Below are 15131 nucleotides of genomic sequence, written 5' to 3'. Positions count from 1 at the left end.
TTGTGGCGACTGCAATAATGCAGTTGTGTGCGATGGCTACCACAATGTCATTGCGTGCGGCAATTGTAATAGTGCGATGGCTATAGCACTACTATTGCGGCATTTGCTAGCCATGGTCGACATCAATTGGACACCACAAGTCGCGATACCAAGCGACTATGCAACAGAGTCGTAAGAACAACCACGTCACCACAAGTGACACACACACAGTGGCACAGTGCAAAACGACAGCGACCGATGAGGAAACTTTGTGGAGCATGTTGACGCGGTTGATAGTGAGGACAACATTATCATCATCCCGGAGATCAAGTTAATTGAGGTCAAGCTCTAGCTGGTGTGGTTACTAGTCGATATAAAGCCACACATGGGCACGACGACGAGGTTGCCAATCAACCAGTTGAGATAGGCGATGGAGAGTTAGTGCACCGTTAGCAAGACCTATGTGTGGGGGTGCGGTGGAACACATGGTTGACAGAGGTTTTAGGGTTTCTTTCTTTCTAAATTAATAAAATATTTTTATCCCTTAGAAATCAAATAATTTTATTTTATCTTTAAATTTATTCTTCGCATTGTCCTTTAAAAATCAAATATTTATATTATATCTCATAAAAAATTATAATTCTAGATTTCGTAAACTCAACACTTTTAACATATGTTCTTAATTATAAAATTAATTAATTAATTAATTTTAATCAAATATTTTGATCATCATAATTATATTTTAACTGTTTAATTAGATTTAAATTCGATCAATCAAGTTATTATCTAATCAATCAAAATAAAATTTTGATCAATTTTAATTTTTGACTGATTTAATTAGATAAATATTTAGCTCAATTTTAAAAATATACAGTAGATTGGTCAGAGAGTTTCGTTAGAAATTTTAAAAATATAAATTATAACTTTCTTTTATAATCAAATAGGTAAAATTTTCCCTGTAAAAAATATTAAAAAAATTATAATGTTTTAGGAACTAAATACAGTTGCCAATTATTGCAACACAACAAAGCGTTTACTAGAATTCCAGCATCCAGATCATATTACAAAATGAATCAAGAATACAGAAGACCACATTATCCATTACCAATTCATTGATGATAGGTTGTTCAAACTCATAATTGCCACAGGAAATATCAACAATGTAGAACAGCTTACAGATAACATGGAAACCAGTGAAAGTTGAGATCAGGTTGTCTTGTTCAGCACTTTCTGCTTGGATCCCTAAAACTTTAAACTATTTTCAAGACTGATACAACAGTAATGTGATCAAACCTGTTTTCTTACGAAGAAAACCACCTTTACATATCTCTCAGCCAACAACGACACTCCATTTGTCGGAGTAAATATTGTAGATTACTTCAGGTCATGATCTGTCTTTCAACAATCATATACAGATACATCACACTAGTAGAAAATCCTTCAAGTAATTGGCGATTGATAAAATTGCCTAGCCTACAAGTCACACGTCCTCAACTCACAAAGCAGTATTTAATCCCTCGGGCGAGCCAACCATAATGAGCTTAGCGCCCGCAGGCGAGAGAAGTAGTCGCTGATGGTCAGTAATGCACGAGCTGCTTGGCGTGTTGTCAGGATTCGATGCATTTGCTGCAGAGTCTGTTGCCGCAAAAGATCAGCCTAGCAAAGATGGAATACCATTACAAAGCTCACAACTACTTCCAAAGAAAACATAATATCGTGTCGATGCAAAAGATCACAGCAAAAGCATGCATTTCACACTATTTACTTGACTGCTGCATGTAACTAACGTAGAGAGAGCAGCTGTTCATAGTCAGAAGGCATGCATAAGATACCTGGCGAAGGAAGTTCTCGAGTGTGCTCAACTTGCCCATAGCAATAGTCATCTGGCCCATGTAATTTGAAACATTATCAGCACCACCAGCCGGAACAAGAGAAGCAGACGCAAGGGTTTCAGAAAGAGATTGTTGCAAAGCTTCCATCCCTTGCGACAAGGCATCCTCTGCCTGCTGAGATGAATGTTGAAGATTACACAAACCCATCAGCTGTTGATCCGTCAATGGCTCAAGATGGCTCACGAGTATCTGCAGATCATTGAACCAAAGAATGACACCAGCCGCTAGGCCAAAATTTGGAACTACACATCTCACCCTATTCTTGAGAGAAATGCAATACCTTCAGAAGCTCAGATGATCGAAATCCACCCAACCACATGAAACACCTTTCTGCAGGGGTTGTCCACATGCCTGAAAGTATGTGAAATACATCAGACTTTATACCTATGCTTTTAAGTCTGAAAACTTCATCATAATGTCCCATGAAGGTTTCGACAGTAAGTCGCAGCTCATCGTCATTGACTTGAGAGTTTAGAGCTGATCTAAGATCATTAATCCTTCGTTGGTGATCCTCAAGCCACCTTGCATACTCCAAATCAAATGCCAAGGCTCCTGAAGCAATGTTCAAAGGAGAGCATCAACATCAAGATGGCTGACTGACAAATAGAAACTGAAGGGTTACAGCAGGCAGATGTGACTGGGGAAAATATGAGAGAGAAGAGAAGTGACTCCGGGAATAACAAAAGAATAAATCCTCATAGACAACTAATACGTAATAATAAACCCGTGTGCTTTAGCAAATTAAGCAATAGTGACATAGTACCCCAGCTCCATCATTTTCTACAACTTATATCCAATGTTCTTCCAAGAGGACCCTACACTTTTTTCTCCTATATATCCTACTCCATTTCATGTGCAATTTACATCAGACCTTTCAGATAAAGAAATTTTCTAGATCACCTACAACTGTTGTCCTTTACCATTTTGCATTTAAATTGCTCATCATCTAATGCATCAGATATCCATTTTTTTTAGTTTTACAATACATAATGCAAAAGATATTCAGATGAAAATATTCATTTTTAGCATTGATCAGTATGATTCATCACAAAAACTATATGATCCAGAAGAGTGACAATAGTTCATTGGAGGACACAACTTTGATGATTCATCCAAAACTATCATACATAGATCACGAAATTGCTTTTAAACCCAGCCCACCTACATACAAAGTTTAGGTACCATGGATATTTCAAGGAGTTAGAATCTTTCCTGAGCATAGCACACATATCAAGAAAAAGAAAACATGAAATAATGCAATAAAAAATACAGAATGTAAATTACACTTTAACAAAGCCAACTAGAACAAGTTTGGACAATATGTAAAAGATAAAATTATTAAAATTTCAGAATGAAACTATCATAAATTCAGATAAATTCCTAATACCACCACAATTGCAGAAGAGGAAGAAAACAAATTTGAACAAACCATTTCCTCCAATTGAATAACTATGGTCACCCATGAATCCACTTGCTATTAAAATGCCCTGCACAATGGAAGAATGATGAGACTGACGTTTCATAAAGAGACCAATTTTCAGTTTAAAGACTCAAGAGGAGAGAGATGATAATAGTAGGAATACTTGTTGGCGTGCTCGCTGCAGAACTTGCTCCAGTTGTATCAACTTTACGCGGCTATTTTCAAGCTGTTGAACATATGCCTATAACAAGCACCATTCTTATTATTAGATCATGCACTTCCAAATGAGAAGGGGAAACCAAAAGAACCAATGAAACAATAGGAGTTAATAATACATATACACATATTGTCAACTTGATGCAGAAACCAAGAAGCACTCTCAGATATCAACACATGATTTAGAAACAATCATTTTGATATATATTCATTTAATATCTTATGTATTATGGGCGTAACATAAATTCATTATCTGTAGGAATGATAAAATACAGAAACATCACTCTAAAGAAGAAAAACCCAAAAGTCTGGCTAATTTTCATTATTTTGAATATTTTTAGTGTCATCAAAAATTGCATGATATAAACATAAACAAACGTCTTATGTTAGTTATCTTTTGTAAAAATCATTGGCATCAATCAAACAAGTACATGAAGCTGAGTTCCACCTGGTCTGTCTCTCACTCTCCCCTATAGAAAAATAAAGGCATCAAAGATAGATCAATAATGACAGTATTATAAGCTCCTGCAACATGTGCCATACATTTGCATAGAATGAATTTGAGCAAAAGCCGAGGAGTTGAGCTAGCTTCCTATGATGACGATTGAATCTAGATTGAGGCCACAATACTTGCTTTATAATGTCAGCATTTCAAATTGAAGATCAACATTATAAAGCATGGCAAACAATATCCAAGAAAATGAGACAGTGAGAATGATTCAAAATATAGGTTCCCCTCTTTGCAACATAATAAGATGCACACTTGGCCATAGATGTGCTAGTTATCTGCTAAATAATTTTTTTACTAATCCATGCTAGCCTATATGTTGCAAAAACTGATACGTACCTTAAATATCTTCAGCCTGCAAATTAGTACTTATGTGATGCTCTTCAGTTCCTTACATATTTTGAAGGAAAATGCACCAAGGATCGCAGTAGATTTTAACATTGAGCATACAGATTACAGACAACAAGGTTATTAAGAACTTCGCATTTATACTTCTATAGTTACATATATTCCCCTTGTTTCATACGAATGATTCGATCAACTATTCTCATTCCAGATAATTTTCTTTAAATATGTAATACCAACAGATTAGGCTAGTGCTTATTCAAGCCATAATTTGGGGTCAACGCATGAATGGCACATGAGAGTCAGTCCCACATCAACAATGAAAAGAAAAAGTTTATATTGTATCCTTTAATAGCTCACTAAATTTGACTTTTTGAAAGAAGTCTCCAGATACATATTTTGAGGTGTTAAGCTAGATGGTGTGCCCTATAAAACTATAGTGGTGATTCTTACACAACCATTACTACACAAAATCTGGTTCTAGTAGCAAAGTTGTACTGATGGAAGATGCGTGTATTCTGTAGAAAAATCAGAAGAATGAATAAAAACGAATTTGGAAATTACATGACTCGCAATTGGGTGAACACAAGGCACTCAAAGTTTCAAATAATAACCTCAGCTTAATTTTTTTTTCGTTAAGTAGTACCTTAGCCCAACACTTGTACAATTATGCACTCCTGGAAGCCAAATTACACCACACACTAAGGAACAGCTGAAAACTTGCATGTCATCTTCCATGCAGACCCACGAAGGAATACTTGAGATTTTGCTATTTGGGAATAGATGATAACTTGAATGCGTGTCAAATTATACAGCACAGTTGACGGTGCATTATTCCGTGGTATAAAGAACAAGTGTGCTTAGCAAAGTAGCAATGATTACTGCTTTTTCTACTAATCTTTTCTATTAAAAATTTTCGACAGGCTGCTTGATCACATTCTTTTTTTAAAAGAAAAACAGAGGTGGAAGACAACAGAAATATATACCTACAACTAGAAGAAAAGTTACAATAAACTAAAAGGCGTTGATTTAAAACAGGACTGCTTTCACTGCATGAAAGGCTGATAGTGTCCATTTCGAATGACAAAACACAGAGAAACAAGTAGTAGTTCTTAACTAAAAATACACTAAACATGGTCTGTACAATTGCCATACTCTTTGGAAAGGAAAACCTATGCATGAAGTTGATGTTAGGATACAACAAACAGTGATTATTAAGCTTCACTTTCATATCGTAGTATGCTCGGTAGCAACTAGCAATCAACAATCAGTGAAACTTAAAACAATAATAACTTGCTACGGATATGCCAACTAACATAAAACTAACATCTTTGCCTACAGCAATCTTTGAGAGGCTAACACACTAAATTTCATGCGATATAAACTAATAAGGTATCACATATGATTACACTCTTTAAGGTGCAAAAAAAAAAAAACATTGCCTAGAGCAAGAAAAAAAAACCTTTTTCCGCAAGCGACTTTTTCGTGCAGCCTCACGATTTTGAGCAAGTCTACGCAGTGTCTGCATCAGAAATTAGTGAAAGCATCATCCACTATTCATTCTAACATAACCCAAGCAATACAAATAAATTCAACTTGACGTTTAAGACACCTTTTGCTCCCCTGCTTTCCCCTTTGACATTGCAGAAGAATCCGCACAGATAATAGCACCTTGCTGAACACCACCAAACTGTGGAACAGCAACAAAGAATTCCATAAACGTACAAAGTCAATCTTAGAAGAGTAAAACAGGATGGTAGAATGCCCACCATCTTAGTCCTATCCTCGATCTCGACGTCGGTTGATGTATCAGTTCTTGGGCTGCTCACTACCATCGCAGAGTCGCCCCAGTTCTCAATTTGTCCTCTCGAGAACGCCATCCTGCCAGCATCCACATGTGTCGCTGCCGCCGCCGTCGGAGCAGCCACGTCCAGCGATGCCATACTCTGTTACAAGACAATTACATCACAAAACACGTCGCGTTCTAACAATGCCCACTAAAAGAAAAAGAGGTGACGATAAACACCGCATGGTTTATGGCCCCAAAGTGCAGGTGTAGGGGTGAGGAATTGACAGCAGTGAGATTGCTTGAGCTCTTGGGACTAAGAATGGGACCTTCAGAGTGGAACAGAAGAAACAAAAGGAGAAAGGCATCAATCCCCGTCGTAATTCAGGAAGAAGCTGCAGGACCAGGATAAGAGAAGCAACAAACTTCTGGTGAGGTCGAGAACAGCATCGCCGATGTTGAATCCAGACGGGGCCTGTTCTCCTCTGAAACAAGGAAGCAAAGTATAAAAGCAAAACACTGTCATTTGCTTCAAACCAGTGCTACTTCAGCTGATTCAATACACATGGAATTAAGTACGGTACCGGTAGAGATGAGAAGAGTACATAGCAGCGGAAGAGACGAAGGGAAGCGGAGGAAGAGGAGACTATGGGAGCTCAGCATTCTCTGCACAGAGAAGTAGGAACGGAGAATACACACAAACAAGAAATTAAGGCAGCTTCCTTGTTTTCCTTTCTCTCACTAAACTGAGACTCCCGGTGTCGCATCAGCGAGATCATCAATCAGTCCATCAATCCATCCATCCATCCATCCTTTATCTATCAGTTTTAAATACGATTTCCAGGGTGCCTATCACGTCAACCTTTTTAGTTATGCTTTTATAGAGATCAGTGCAGTAGATATATGTGTATATAATGAGCTTGCATGGGAATGTGGGTGGAAATAATGGAGATATCGTCTGAACACAGCTCTGAAGGAGTGATAATAATAATAGCAGCTGCGAACAATAATGACAAAGCTGGAGGTGTCTGCAAGCGGATCGCTTTCGAGCTCGGGGGGTGTCAGCGTATCGGTACGGAGGCCCCTTTGGGGCGTATTTTTGTGTGTGCCGTGGGGTGCGTCGGACGGGCGGTGGCCGAGAGCGCGGGACGTGTGCGACCCCCTCGCGACGCGGGTACGGCCGCTGCCGAGCTCTGCCGATGGGACCGCCCCGCCTCGGGAGGCGGGGAACATCTGGGCGCCCTGTGAAGCGTGCCATGACAGGCAGACAGAGAGAGACTGTGCGAGGTTGAGAAGGGCAGGTTGGGCAGCATGCAGCTGCAGCAGCTGCTGCAGCGTTGAGACAAAAGGTTCTCATGAAGAGCTGCAGTGCGCACTGACGGTTCGTACCAAGGGAGTTTCTTACGCGAGGTGGACCCCCCCAACGACACTCACGGCCACCTCGGATCAGACGACTGGGGGGCTGGGAGAGTCACTGGACACGAACTCTTTTCGTTGCTCGGGGGCTGACAAGATTTTGATTACATTGCGTAGTACTGCTAAGTAGGGGTATGTGATCATGGATTTGGTTCTCAATTTGTTCAACAGTGAAAGGTATTCAACATCATATCAGTGTCCACGAGTCCATAAATTAAACAATCTTAATAAGCAACCACTCACCCTTCCTACTAAATCGATCATTGTTAGAATCACGCACACATCATTTTTCACATAATAAGTGGCAAAAACTATTTTGCGATGTCACTGCTGCACTTTCACGTAATTAAAGATCACTCGCCTGGGACTTCAAACATGAGCGTTGAGATAATAGACGTGCTAACCATCTCTGTAGTGTAGCTGAAGTCTGCTTCAAAATTGCAGTTGTGAGTTGTATATTTAGATAAGAAATGTGTAACGCAGCACTCTCCTACTTTTTATGTGACGAAAGTTACCTTAGATTTGGAGGCGGCTCTGTTTTGATTCCGTCTGCGTTCGGCTGTGGCTGGCTTAATCGAAGATGAATGGGCTTGTATGCTGCTTCATCTGTGATACTGAAATCATATGGTACAATTGAGCCTCTGTCAGTACCATTTTTGTCCTTTGCTGCATATACCTGACATTGATTCTTGAATGAGTAACGTGTTAGACAGTCAGTTGGCTTTTCATGGGATGAAATTGCTTTTATGTCTGGTACCTCTTTGTATAATTCCATGTTTTCTTGACGAATCATGTTTATCTTCTTGTATAGTTCCAGATTTTCTTGGTGAATAAGCCTTCCCTGCGGTGAAAACAGGATAAGCATTGGTGAAATTAATATAGAATGCTAAACATATTAGAGAGAGCAAAATTTTGTTGTAACCTTTCGATCCAGTTCTTGTATTTCTTCTTCCAAGAGTTGGTCCTGTAGAAAAAACTTGTGTACATCATATAGAACAGCTGCTATAAGAAAGCAAAAAATAAGATACCGAGCGAGCGGAGACAGTCAGGACCTTCTTCATTCTGACATTACGTACGCTCATTCTGAGTTGGTTCTCTAGATTTTGTAGATCTTTAACGCTAAGACCAGAAATTTCTTCCCCCGTCAATTGCCTGCAGTTGTGATGTTCATGATATTAACTCCTCATTATGACGTCCGTAATGATGAAACATTCAGTTTCAAAATTGGTTTTTAGTAGCCTTTGGTTGTAATTCTCAGGACGATGGATGCATGAATAATCATATATAATCATTTTTGGAGCCATGAAAGAAAAAAAAATATAATTGTCAGTAAAATTACCCCGGTTTATTCTACTAGCAAAATAGATTTTAAGTGACAATGTATCTATTTGAGTTTATAGGGTGATCATACCTCACATTTTGTTGTAAGTTATACAATTGCTGCCTCAAGCTTGCTGCTTCCCTTTGCCAAAACTGATGAGTAGAATCACAAGGTTCAAACAATGTTGATATGTATTATTCACAGTTCAGGAGCTAAGCTCTGAAGACATTATTTTTATTTTGAGATGGAACTGTGAGATGAAATATAACAATGAAGTGTTACAGATTAGTTAAGAAACTAGTAAATGCTAAAAGATTACTTATGAATGCTACAGTCAGTATTCTTGGCTATAATTTATTTGATTTCCTATCATTTTTTAATTATGGCATTCGTATTGTTGGTCATTGTCTCCTTGTTTCCTGTGGTGCCAATGCTTTTAAAGGTGATGATCCTAATTCTGGGTAGGTAACTCATTTTTTGCGTTTACATCTTGAAGCAGACGCAGTGACTGTACAAGTAGATGCAGATTTAAAGAGTTGATAATTTTTATTAATCATTACTACATTAATCCTTACTCTGTGAATCTTAATCGTTACTACATTAACTTTGTAAGCTGAAGTTGGACCCGAACGATCTTTTTGTCTAATTGAACTCATTATTATATGATATAAATGTGCTGCTTTTTCAATACAGCATATACTTTGATATCTTTTGATTGGGATTAAAAGCATTCCTTGTGCACTTAGTTATAGCAACAGGGAGCTCTAAAAATCATTTGTGACCCAAATTTAACTACTATTCTTGAACATATCTTGATGGATACGTCGTTAGCTGGAGATTCCAAGTTGAGTGGTAACCGTGGAAAAATGTCCTCTCCAGATATTACTTAAGGTAATTGATTGCAGATCAAACTAGAGAGCATTTAGGTGATTGATGGTAATAAATAAACATGCAAATTATAAACAAAATTGAAACTCTCCGCAATTACTTGAAACTCAAATCTAAAATCCAATTGAGGCATAATAATTAAATTAATTCTTGCCTTGTAGATTGATGTCCTATATTATTAGGATAAGATCTTGATAAGAACAAAATTATCCATTCCATAGAAACTTAACTATTACTAATGATAACGAAAAATATTCTTCGGATCAATGATCTAGTAAATATTTTTCTAAGTGCAAATTAGGAATCCTTCGTTATAAATGAAAGGTCCTCCAACAGCATAGGGATTCAGCTCTCTTTCTCTTTCCTCTTTCTTTCTTTTTCCCTATTTCCACACCAGGTTATCCCCTGACTTTGACAACAGAGGACCAAACCGAGGACGAAACTGATGGCAGTCTCTTGTTATTTGAAGGAGTCTTGTGGAGGTTCAACTCTTGGTTGTTTGAAACCTAGTTCGCTTTATATGCCCACTAATTCCATGCACATACTTTGCACATGAATCTGGTCTGGAAGGAATGTACATGCCATTTGTTTTACCGGTCAATAAATGGTGGCTTAAAGTGCCTATGATGTCTCAAGTTGAAGAGAGCAGATATCTCAGATGGGACAAACGATCATCTCGATCTAAACAGCCATCAATTTGAGGTAATTCTTTGGGGAAAAAGGTCATCCAATGAATATGGTTTGGAAAAGGAAATGGAAATATTTTATTTTCATTGGCTACTCGACAATAAAAGACAATAACATGGTTACGAAACAAGTTTATTTATCTGGTTTCTTCGTTCTATGCTTAAGAAAGGAAAAAGAATGATGCAAATACTATTAACATGGTCATAGTCATTGGCTAGGGATTGGTCGACCAATAAAATATCACTTATCAAACATCTATTTTGCCAACTAGACGACAAATCTTTAGGTTTTTTTCGATTTTCCTGTGTATACAGCCTGAAATTGTTTTAAACTATAAGTATTTGTTTGACTTTGCATGCTTATAACAGTCCAACTTTCTGATCTGATTGTTAAGCAATCAGAAGGGTTGAAACAAAGAGGTCAAATAAAGAAAAATAGTGGGTTAATTTGTGCCCTTTTTTTTTCAAGAAACTATGGTCACATGATTTTGAATCTAACCATCTGATACAAAATTACAAACTATCAATCACTTACATTAAGGTTTTTATTTTCCTACAAGCATTATTAAAAACTTCATAATAAATCTAAATGATTAATATGTATCAAATTTGATATCAGCTCAATACAAAAACTTAATACGAATCAAACCTAGTATATATAACCCGTCTTCTACAATTCTTTGTGATACCGTACTATACTCTAATTTATCTTTATTCATCTCTCACATATAAATATTTTTAATAAATATAAATTTCATAATTTTATTCCTCAAACATCCTTGTTTCTTTCCTTATAGAAAGTGTAAAAATTTTACCCTCGGATTGTTCCATCTACTTAGCATAGGATTTATTTTAACTATGGTGTCACAATGTATGTATGAATAAATGAGACCTCAAAAGATGGACCCACTGAATTATTAAATAAAATAGAAAAAAATAAAAAAGAAGCTAGTTATTTTTTTTAACTAGCTTCTTTTTTATTCTTTAATATATATATATATACATATAAATATCATATAATGTATATACATATATTATAATATTTGGAAATCACTGAACTAGTCTCCTCAAAACAACTTTTAATGCACTATTACATTTATTATAGTATTTCAATCTTTAGAAAATTATTATCACTTAAATTGGTTCTTTTAGAACTACATTGTCATAGGTTAAGAATTTGTTCAAGGATCTTGTTATTGATAATCAAGGTCATTCGGCCAGACTCTTTTAGAAAAATTATAACCAACTAAACCAGATGTGGAGGTGGATCTTCTTATGGAGATATAGCAAGTTCAAGATCATTGCTAACTAAATTATTTGGTTTCATTAAATAATCTGAATAATGATAAGTTATTTGAAGTATTGGCAGAAATTTTTTTGAATCCTTCCTTAGGTAATTTTATTTAGTTGAAGGTGAGATTCAATTATAGGGCCCTTCACATTGATAGTCAAATGCTATGCTAGCTTACAGGATGATTATCAAGATAAGGTACGGTTTAGCCCAGAATTATGCTTCCAATCCCGACCAAATGGTCATATGTATCTTAGCACTATGGTTGTGTCGTCACATTGCCATATACACAAATGATTGTAGAGAATGAATGTCAAATTTGGGGTAAAATGTAAAGCCCAGTGAGCATGTTTTCAGAAGAAAATTACAAAGCTATAGCAAGATTTAATTTATGAAAATGATGGAAAACAATGAGAACGCCTCGATCATCTTGTCGAGCTCATGTAGAGTCAAGTTTTTGACTCTGCAACTGCAAAATCTCAGTGAAATTCTAAATCCTTGTTTTAGAACTTGAGGATGAATGACATCTTGAAATCTCGTTTTATATCATCGAGACACTCCAAGGAGTATTACTGTCATGGTTGCTTTCTTGTAGAAAACCTACAAACCCTCGACATCTTCATTATCTTATGTAATTCCTACCATATTTGTTCTTAATCACCTGCTTCTTCCCTTTCTCCTATCAGATAGTACATTATTCCTTCCCTTTCTTTTATCCTGTTAATCACCATCTTCATTATCTCGTGTACTTTAACCCTCTGTACATATATGTTTTTGAATCATCAAAACCAGATGAGTCTTAGCTCTAATTGAATCGAGTCGGTAATGTCTAGGTTTGACCAATTCTTAACTTGTTGCTCATTATCTAGGCTAATTAGTCCACTAGATCCAACACAATCATTTTCTAGACAAGTTCTAACTGATACGGACTGGGATTTTTGAGGTTACGACCATCACCAATTCAAGATCAAATTCGATTGGTTATGCATGATTTCTTATTGATCAAATTTGATTTCATGAAGGTGTTGATGTGCCTCAGAAAAAAAAAAAAAGGAAAAACCAAATACAAACGAATATGGCTACAACTTGGATAAATATGATACTACTTTTCAATTTTTAGTTTGCCAATAAAAATTTAGCTTTTTATCCTTTTTTTTAAGCAGAAAGTTTTTTTATTTTGAACTTAACTGACAGAAAATCTCCAATCATACATTTTCCAAATGTCGTATTTTCTTAAAGAAGAGCATATTTGAGCAATCCAAAACTTAATTTATCATATTTAGAAAAAGTACTAAATTGTTCAAGAGTATACCATAATTAGTCAATTGGAGTAATTTGCAACTGGATACCGACAAGTGAAATTAATAGTGTAGTTCTAAATGAACCAAAGCTCAAGATACGACATACCTTAACCTCAGAAGCGGCAGACATGACTAGCTGTCGCTCCTCTTTTGCTTTGCTATATCGTTCTATGACAGACTCCATGCTGATATTTAGAAAAAATGTAAGCTTGATTCAAACATGAAAAATAAACATTTTCAGTAACTGTTGTTCTGAAGTCCACTTAGGCAACAGAGGCAGATTTAATCAATGAAGTACCAAAAAAATGGAAAAAAAAAATTATAATACAAAATTTTAAAAAATTGAAACATTTAGATTTTATTTTCACTAAATCAATAATCTAATGCTTGATAATGTTTGACTTCCTGTAAAATAAAGATACGAGGTAATAAAAGCCCAGACGGTAGTTCATAAGATCCTTCCATCTTTGTCCAACACAGTCAAAACAAAGTGAGTTTACCTCCCAAAAAAGATAGTCACTGAACCAATAAAATGAAGGAATGTCAATCTCTTAGATTGATCAATGAGTCACACTTTCAGCTAATATACTGAGACGATGACGCTTCTGCTATAATGGATCAAAAGCAGCTCATGAACCATCTCGGTTTCGAGAAGAAGATTGCATTAAATGTGTAGTTCCAATGAACCAGATTTGATGATCTAAATATATGCTAATCCTTATGATGTTGAACAAATAGATCACCAAAAATATATAACTTCCAATCATGGAATCCACTGCTTTCAGCGAGCAAATGCGCCTAACAGTGGAAGAAATTCCAAAGCAACTTGCTTAGGTAGACTTATCCATCTACAACTCTAAATTTCAGCTTTAGGCAAGCAAGACTTCCTCAAACTTCATGTATACAGGAAAAATCTGAGATACATAAAATTGTTCTAATGAAGAAGAATGGTGGCTAATTCTGAATGTAAGAATGTTACATGCTGGGATCAATTGGTCATTTTTCCAGTTTAAAGGGGGTTTGAACAATCAAAATTTTCCGCACTCTAAACCTCAAAGAAAACAGATGTTGTATATTTCAGTCACTTTACAGATAGGTTGGGGGACAGAGAAAATATCTTCCACTTGTGCTATATGTGGTCTTTTTTTGCGATCTCAATCCGAATCAAGGTATTAAACCATCGTCCGAGGCAAGCACAGCCTCCACCACAAAGCTTAGTCTTAGAAAGCAAAATGCGTCGTCCTCCTTGTATCGGCTTACAGACGTTACTCTTAGAGAAGATAGTCGGAGGAACGCCAAGCACAACTTTTTTGGTTGTACCTTGGAAGAAGGGAAATACCTAGGGTCATCGGATGATGAATCAGTGACAGCACCTAGAATTGTCTCATAGATCGAGGCCTCAGCCAAGCGTTCCTATTTGCATGCATGGGTTTGAAAGATCTTTCTACCCATCAGAAGATGATACGAAATGGATACAAATAGAGAAACAGAACCTGGTGCTGGCGAACTCATAGAGGCGACCGGTGCTGGAGAAGACCACCAGGCCGACCTCGGCGTCACAAAGTATGGCGAGCTCCTTGGCCTTCTTCAGCAGCCCGTTCCTCCGCTTCGAGAAGGTCACCTGCCGGCTGGTCGTGTCGTCGATCCTGCGGATCGCGATCTTTCCTCTCCCCATTATCCACCAGTTTATTTCTCCCTCTACCCACCGGAACTGTACCTCGATCAGATCTGCCAAGGGTAAGCTCAAGATGGAAGGGGGAAAAGAATCAAAGAGAATAGGGGGGGACACTGACGACGATGATCTTTCTGTTACCTGGTGAGGATGCAATCTCTTTCAGCGGCAGCCCTTCTTCCTCCATCATCTATATATCTAATATGGAAATAGAAAGAGGAGAGAGAGAGAGAGAGAGAGAGGTCTTCTTCACACACACACTCTTCCCCTTCCCCACGTTCAAGATAGGAGATTGGAGATTTGAATACTAGGATAGTGAGTGAGATTCCTTTGCAAGCTTTTGTGACGGTGTCGTTTAGCGTCTGGTACAGCGGAGAGAACGACCCAATGTTGTTTTGGGTAGCTCTGAC

General features: G+C 37.1%; 2 protein-coding genes across 7 annotated transcripts; both read right to left on the bottom strand.

The window, feature by feature from the left end:
- Nucleotides 1-1105: 1105 nt before the first annotated feature.
- Nucleotides 1106-7332, bottom strand: LOC135593158 (transcription factor TGA2.3-like). Its single transcript, XM_065082997.1, has 11 exons — nucleotides 6731-7332; nucleotides 6573-6631; nucleotides 6387-6475; nucleotides 6130-6306; nucleotides 5973-6050; nucleotides 5823-5882; nucleotides 3455-3532; nucleotides 3301-3358; nucleotides 2152-2423; nucleotides 1812-2060; nucleotides 1106-1635 (listed from the first exon to the last, which is right to left on the bottom strand). Exons 1-11 carry the CDS (start codon nucleotides 6751-6753, stop codon nucleotides 1489-1491), a joined length of 1290 nt encoding a protein of 429 aa, XP_064939069.1. The 5' UTR covers nucleotides 6754-7332; the 3' UTR covers nucleotides 1106-1488.
- A 363-nt stretch (nucleotides 7333-7695) lies between these two features.
- On the bottom strand, nucleotides 7696-15022 carry LOC135583697 (MADS-box transcription factor 23-like). Of its 6 annotated transcripts, none has more exons than XM_065083002.1 (9): nucleotides 14863-15022; nucleotides 14543-14760; nucleotides 13156-13234; nucleotides 8974-9035; nucleotides 8615-8714; nucleotides 8485-8526; nucleotides 8320-8403; nucleotides 8078-8250; nucleotides 7696-7989 (listed from the first exon to the last, which is right to left on the bottom strand). In XM_065083002.1, exons 2-9 carry the CDS (start codon nucleotides 14722-14724, stop codon nucleotides 7962-7964), a joined length of 750 nt encoding a protein of 249 aa, XP_064939074.1. In that variant the 5' UTR covers nucleotides 14725-14760; nucleotides 14863-15022; the 3' UTR covers nucleotides 7696-7961. The 6 variants fall into 6 exon arrangements, with proteins under 6 accessions (XP_064939074.1, XP_064939075.1, XP_064939072.1 ...); XM_065083003.1 differs by having other exon boundaries at nucleotides 8078-8238; XM_065083000.1 differs by having other exon boundaries at nucleotides 14543-14777; nucleotides 14863-15011.
- Between the last annotated feature and the right edge of the window lie 109 nt (nucleotides 15023-15131).

The sequence above is a fragment of the Musa acuminata genome, chromosome BXJ1-9 (genome assembly GCF_036884655.1).
Source record: "Musa acuminata AAA Group cultivar baxijiao chromosome BXJ1-9, Cavendish_Baxijiao_AAA, whole genome shotgun sequence".
Lineage (NCBI taxonomy): Eukaryota > Viridiplantae > Streptophyta > Magnoliopsida > Zingiberales > Musaceae > Musa > Musa acuminata.
The sequence above is the reverse complement of the archived record's forward strand: the minus strand, read 5'-3'. Positions and strand labels throughout refer to the sequence as shown.

What these genes read in the sequence shown, in the direction of transcription:
- LOC135593158 (XM_065082997.1), bottom strand. Translation starts at nt 6,753, where the DNA reads ATGTACTCTTCTCATCTCTACCG. An exon ending in TGTTCTCGACCTCACCAGAA is followed by an intron (nt 6,476 to 6,572) that starts GTTTGTTGCTTC and finishes TCCACTCTGAAG; the next exon opens with GTCCCATTCTTAGTCCCAAG. An exon ending in GATCATCTGAGCTTCTGAAG is followed by an intron (nt 2,061 to 2,151) that starts GTATTGCATTTC and finishes AATGATCTGCAG; the next exon opens with ATACTCGTGAGCCATCTTGA.
- LOC135583697 (XM_065082999.1), bottom strand. Translation starts at nt 14,911, where the DNA reads ATGATGGAGGAAGAAGGGCTGCCGCTGAAAGAGATTGCATCCTCACCA. An exon ending in GTAACAGAAAGATCATCGTC is followed by an intron (nt 14,761 to 14,842) that starts GTCAGTGTCCCC and finishes ATCGAGGTACAG; the next exon opens with TTCCGGTGGGTAGAGGGAGA. An exon ending in TATGAGTTCGCCAGCACCAG is followed by an intron (nt 13,235 to 14,542) that starts GTTCTGTTTCTC and finishes TCTAAATATCAG; the next exon opens with CATGGAGTCTGTCATAGAAC.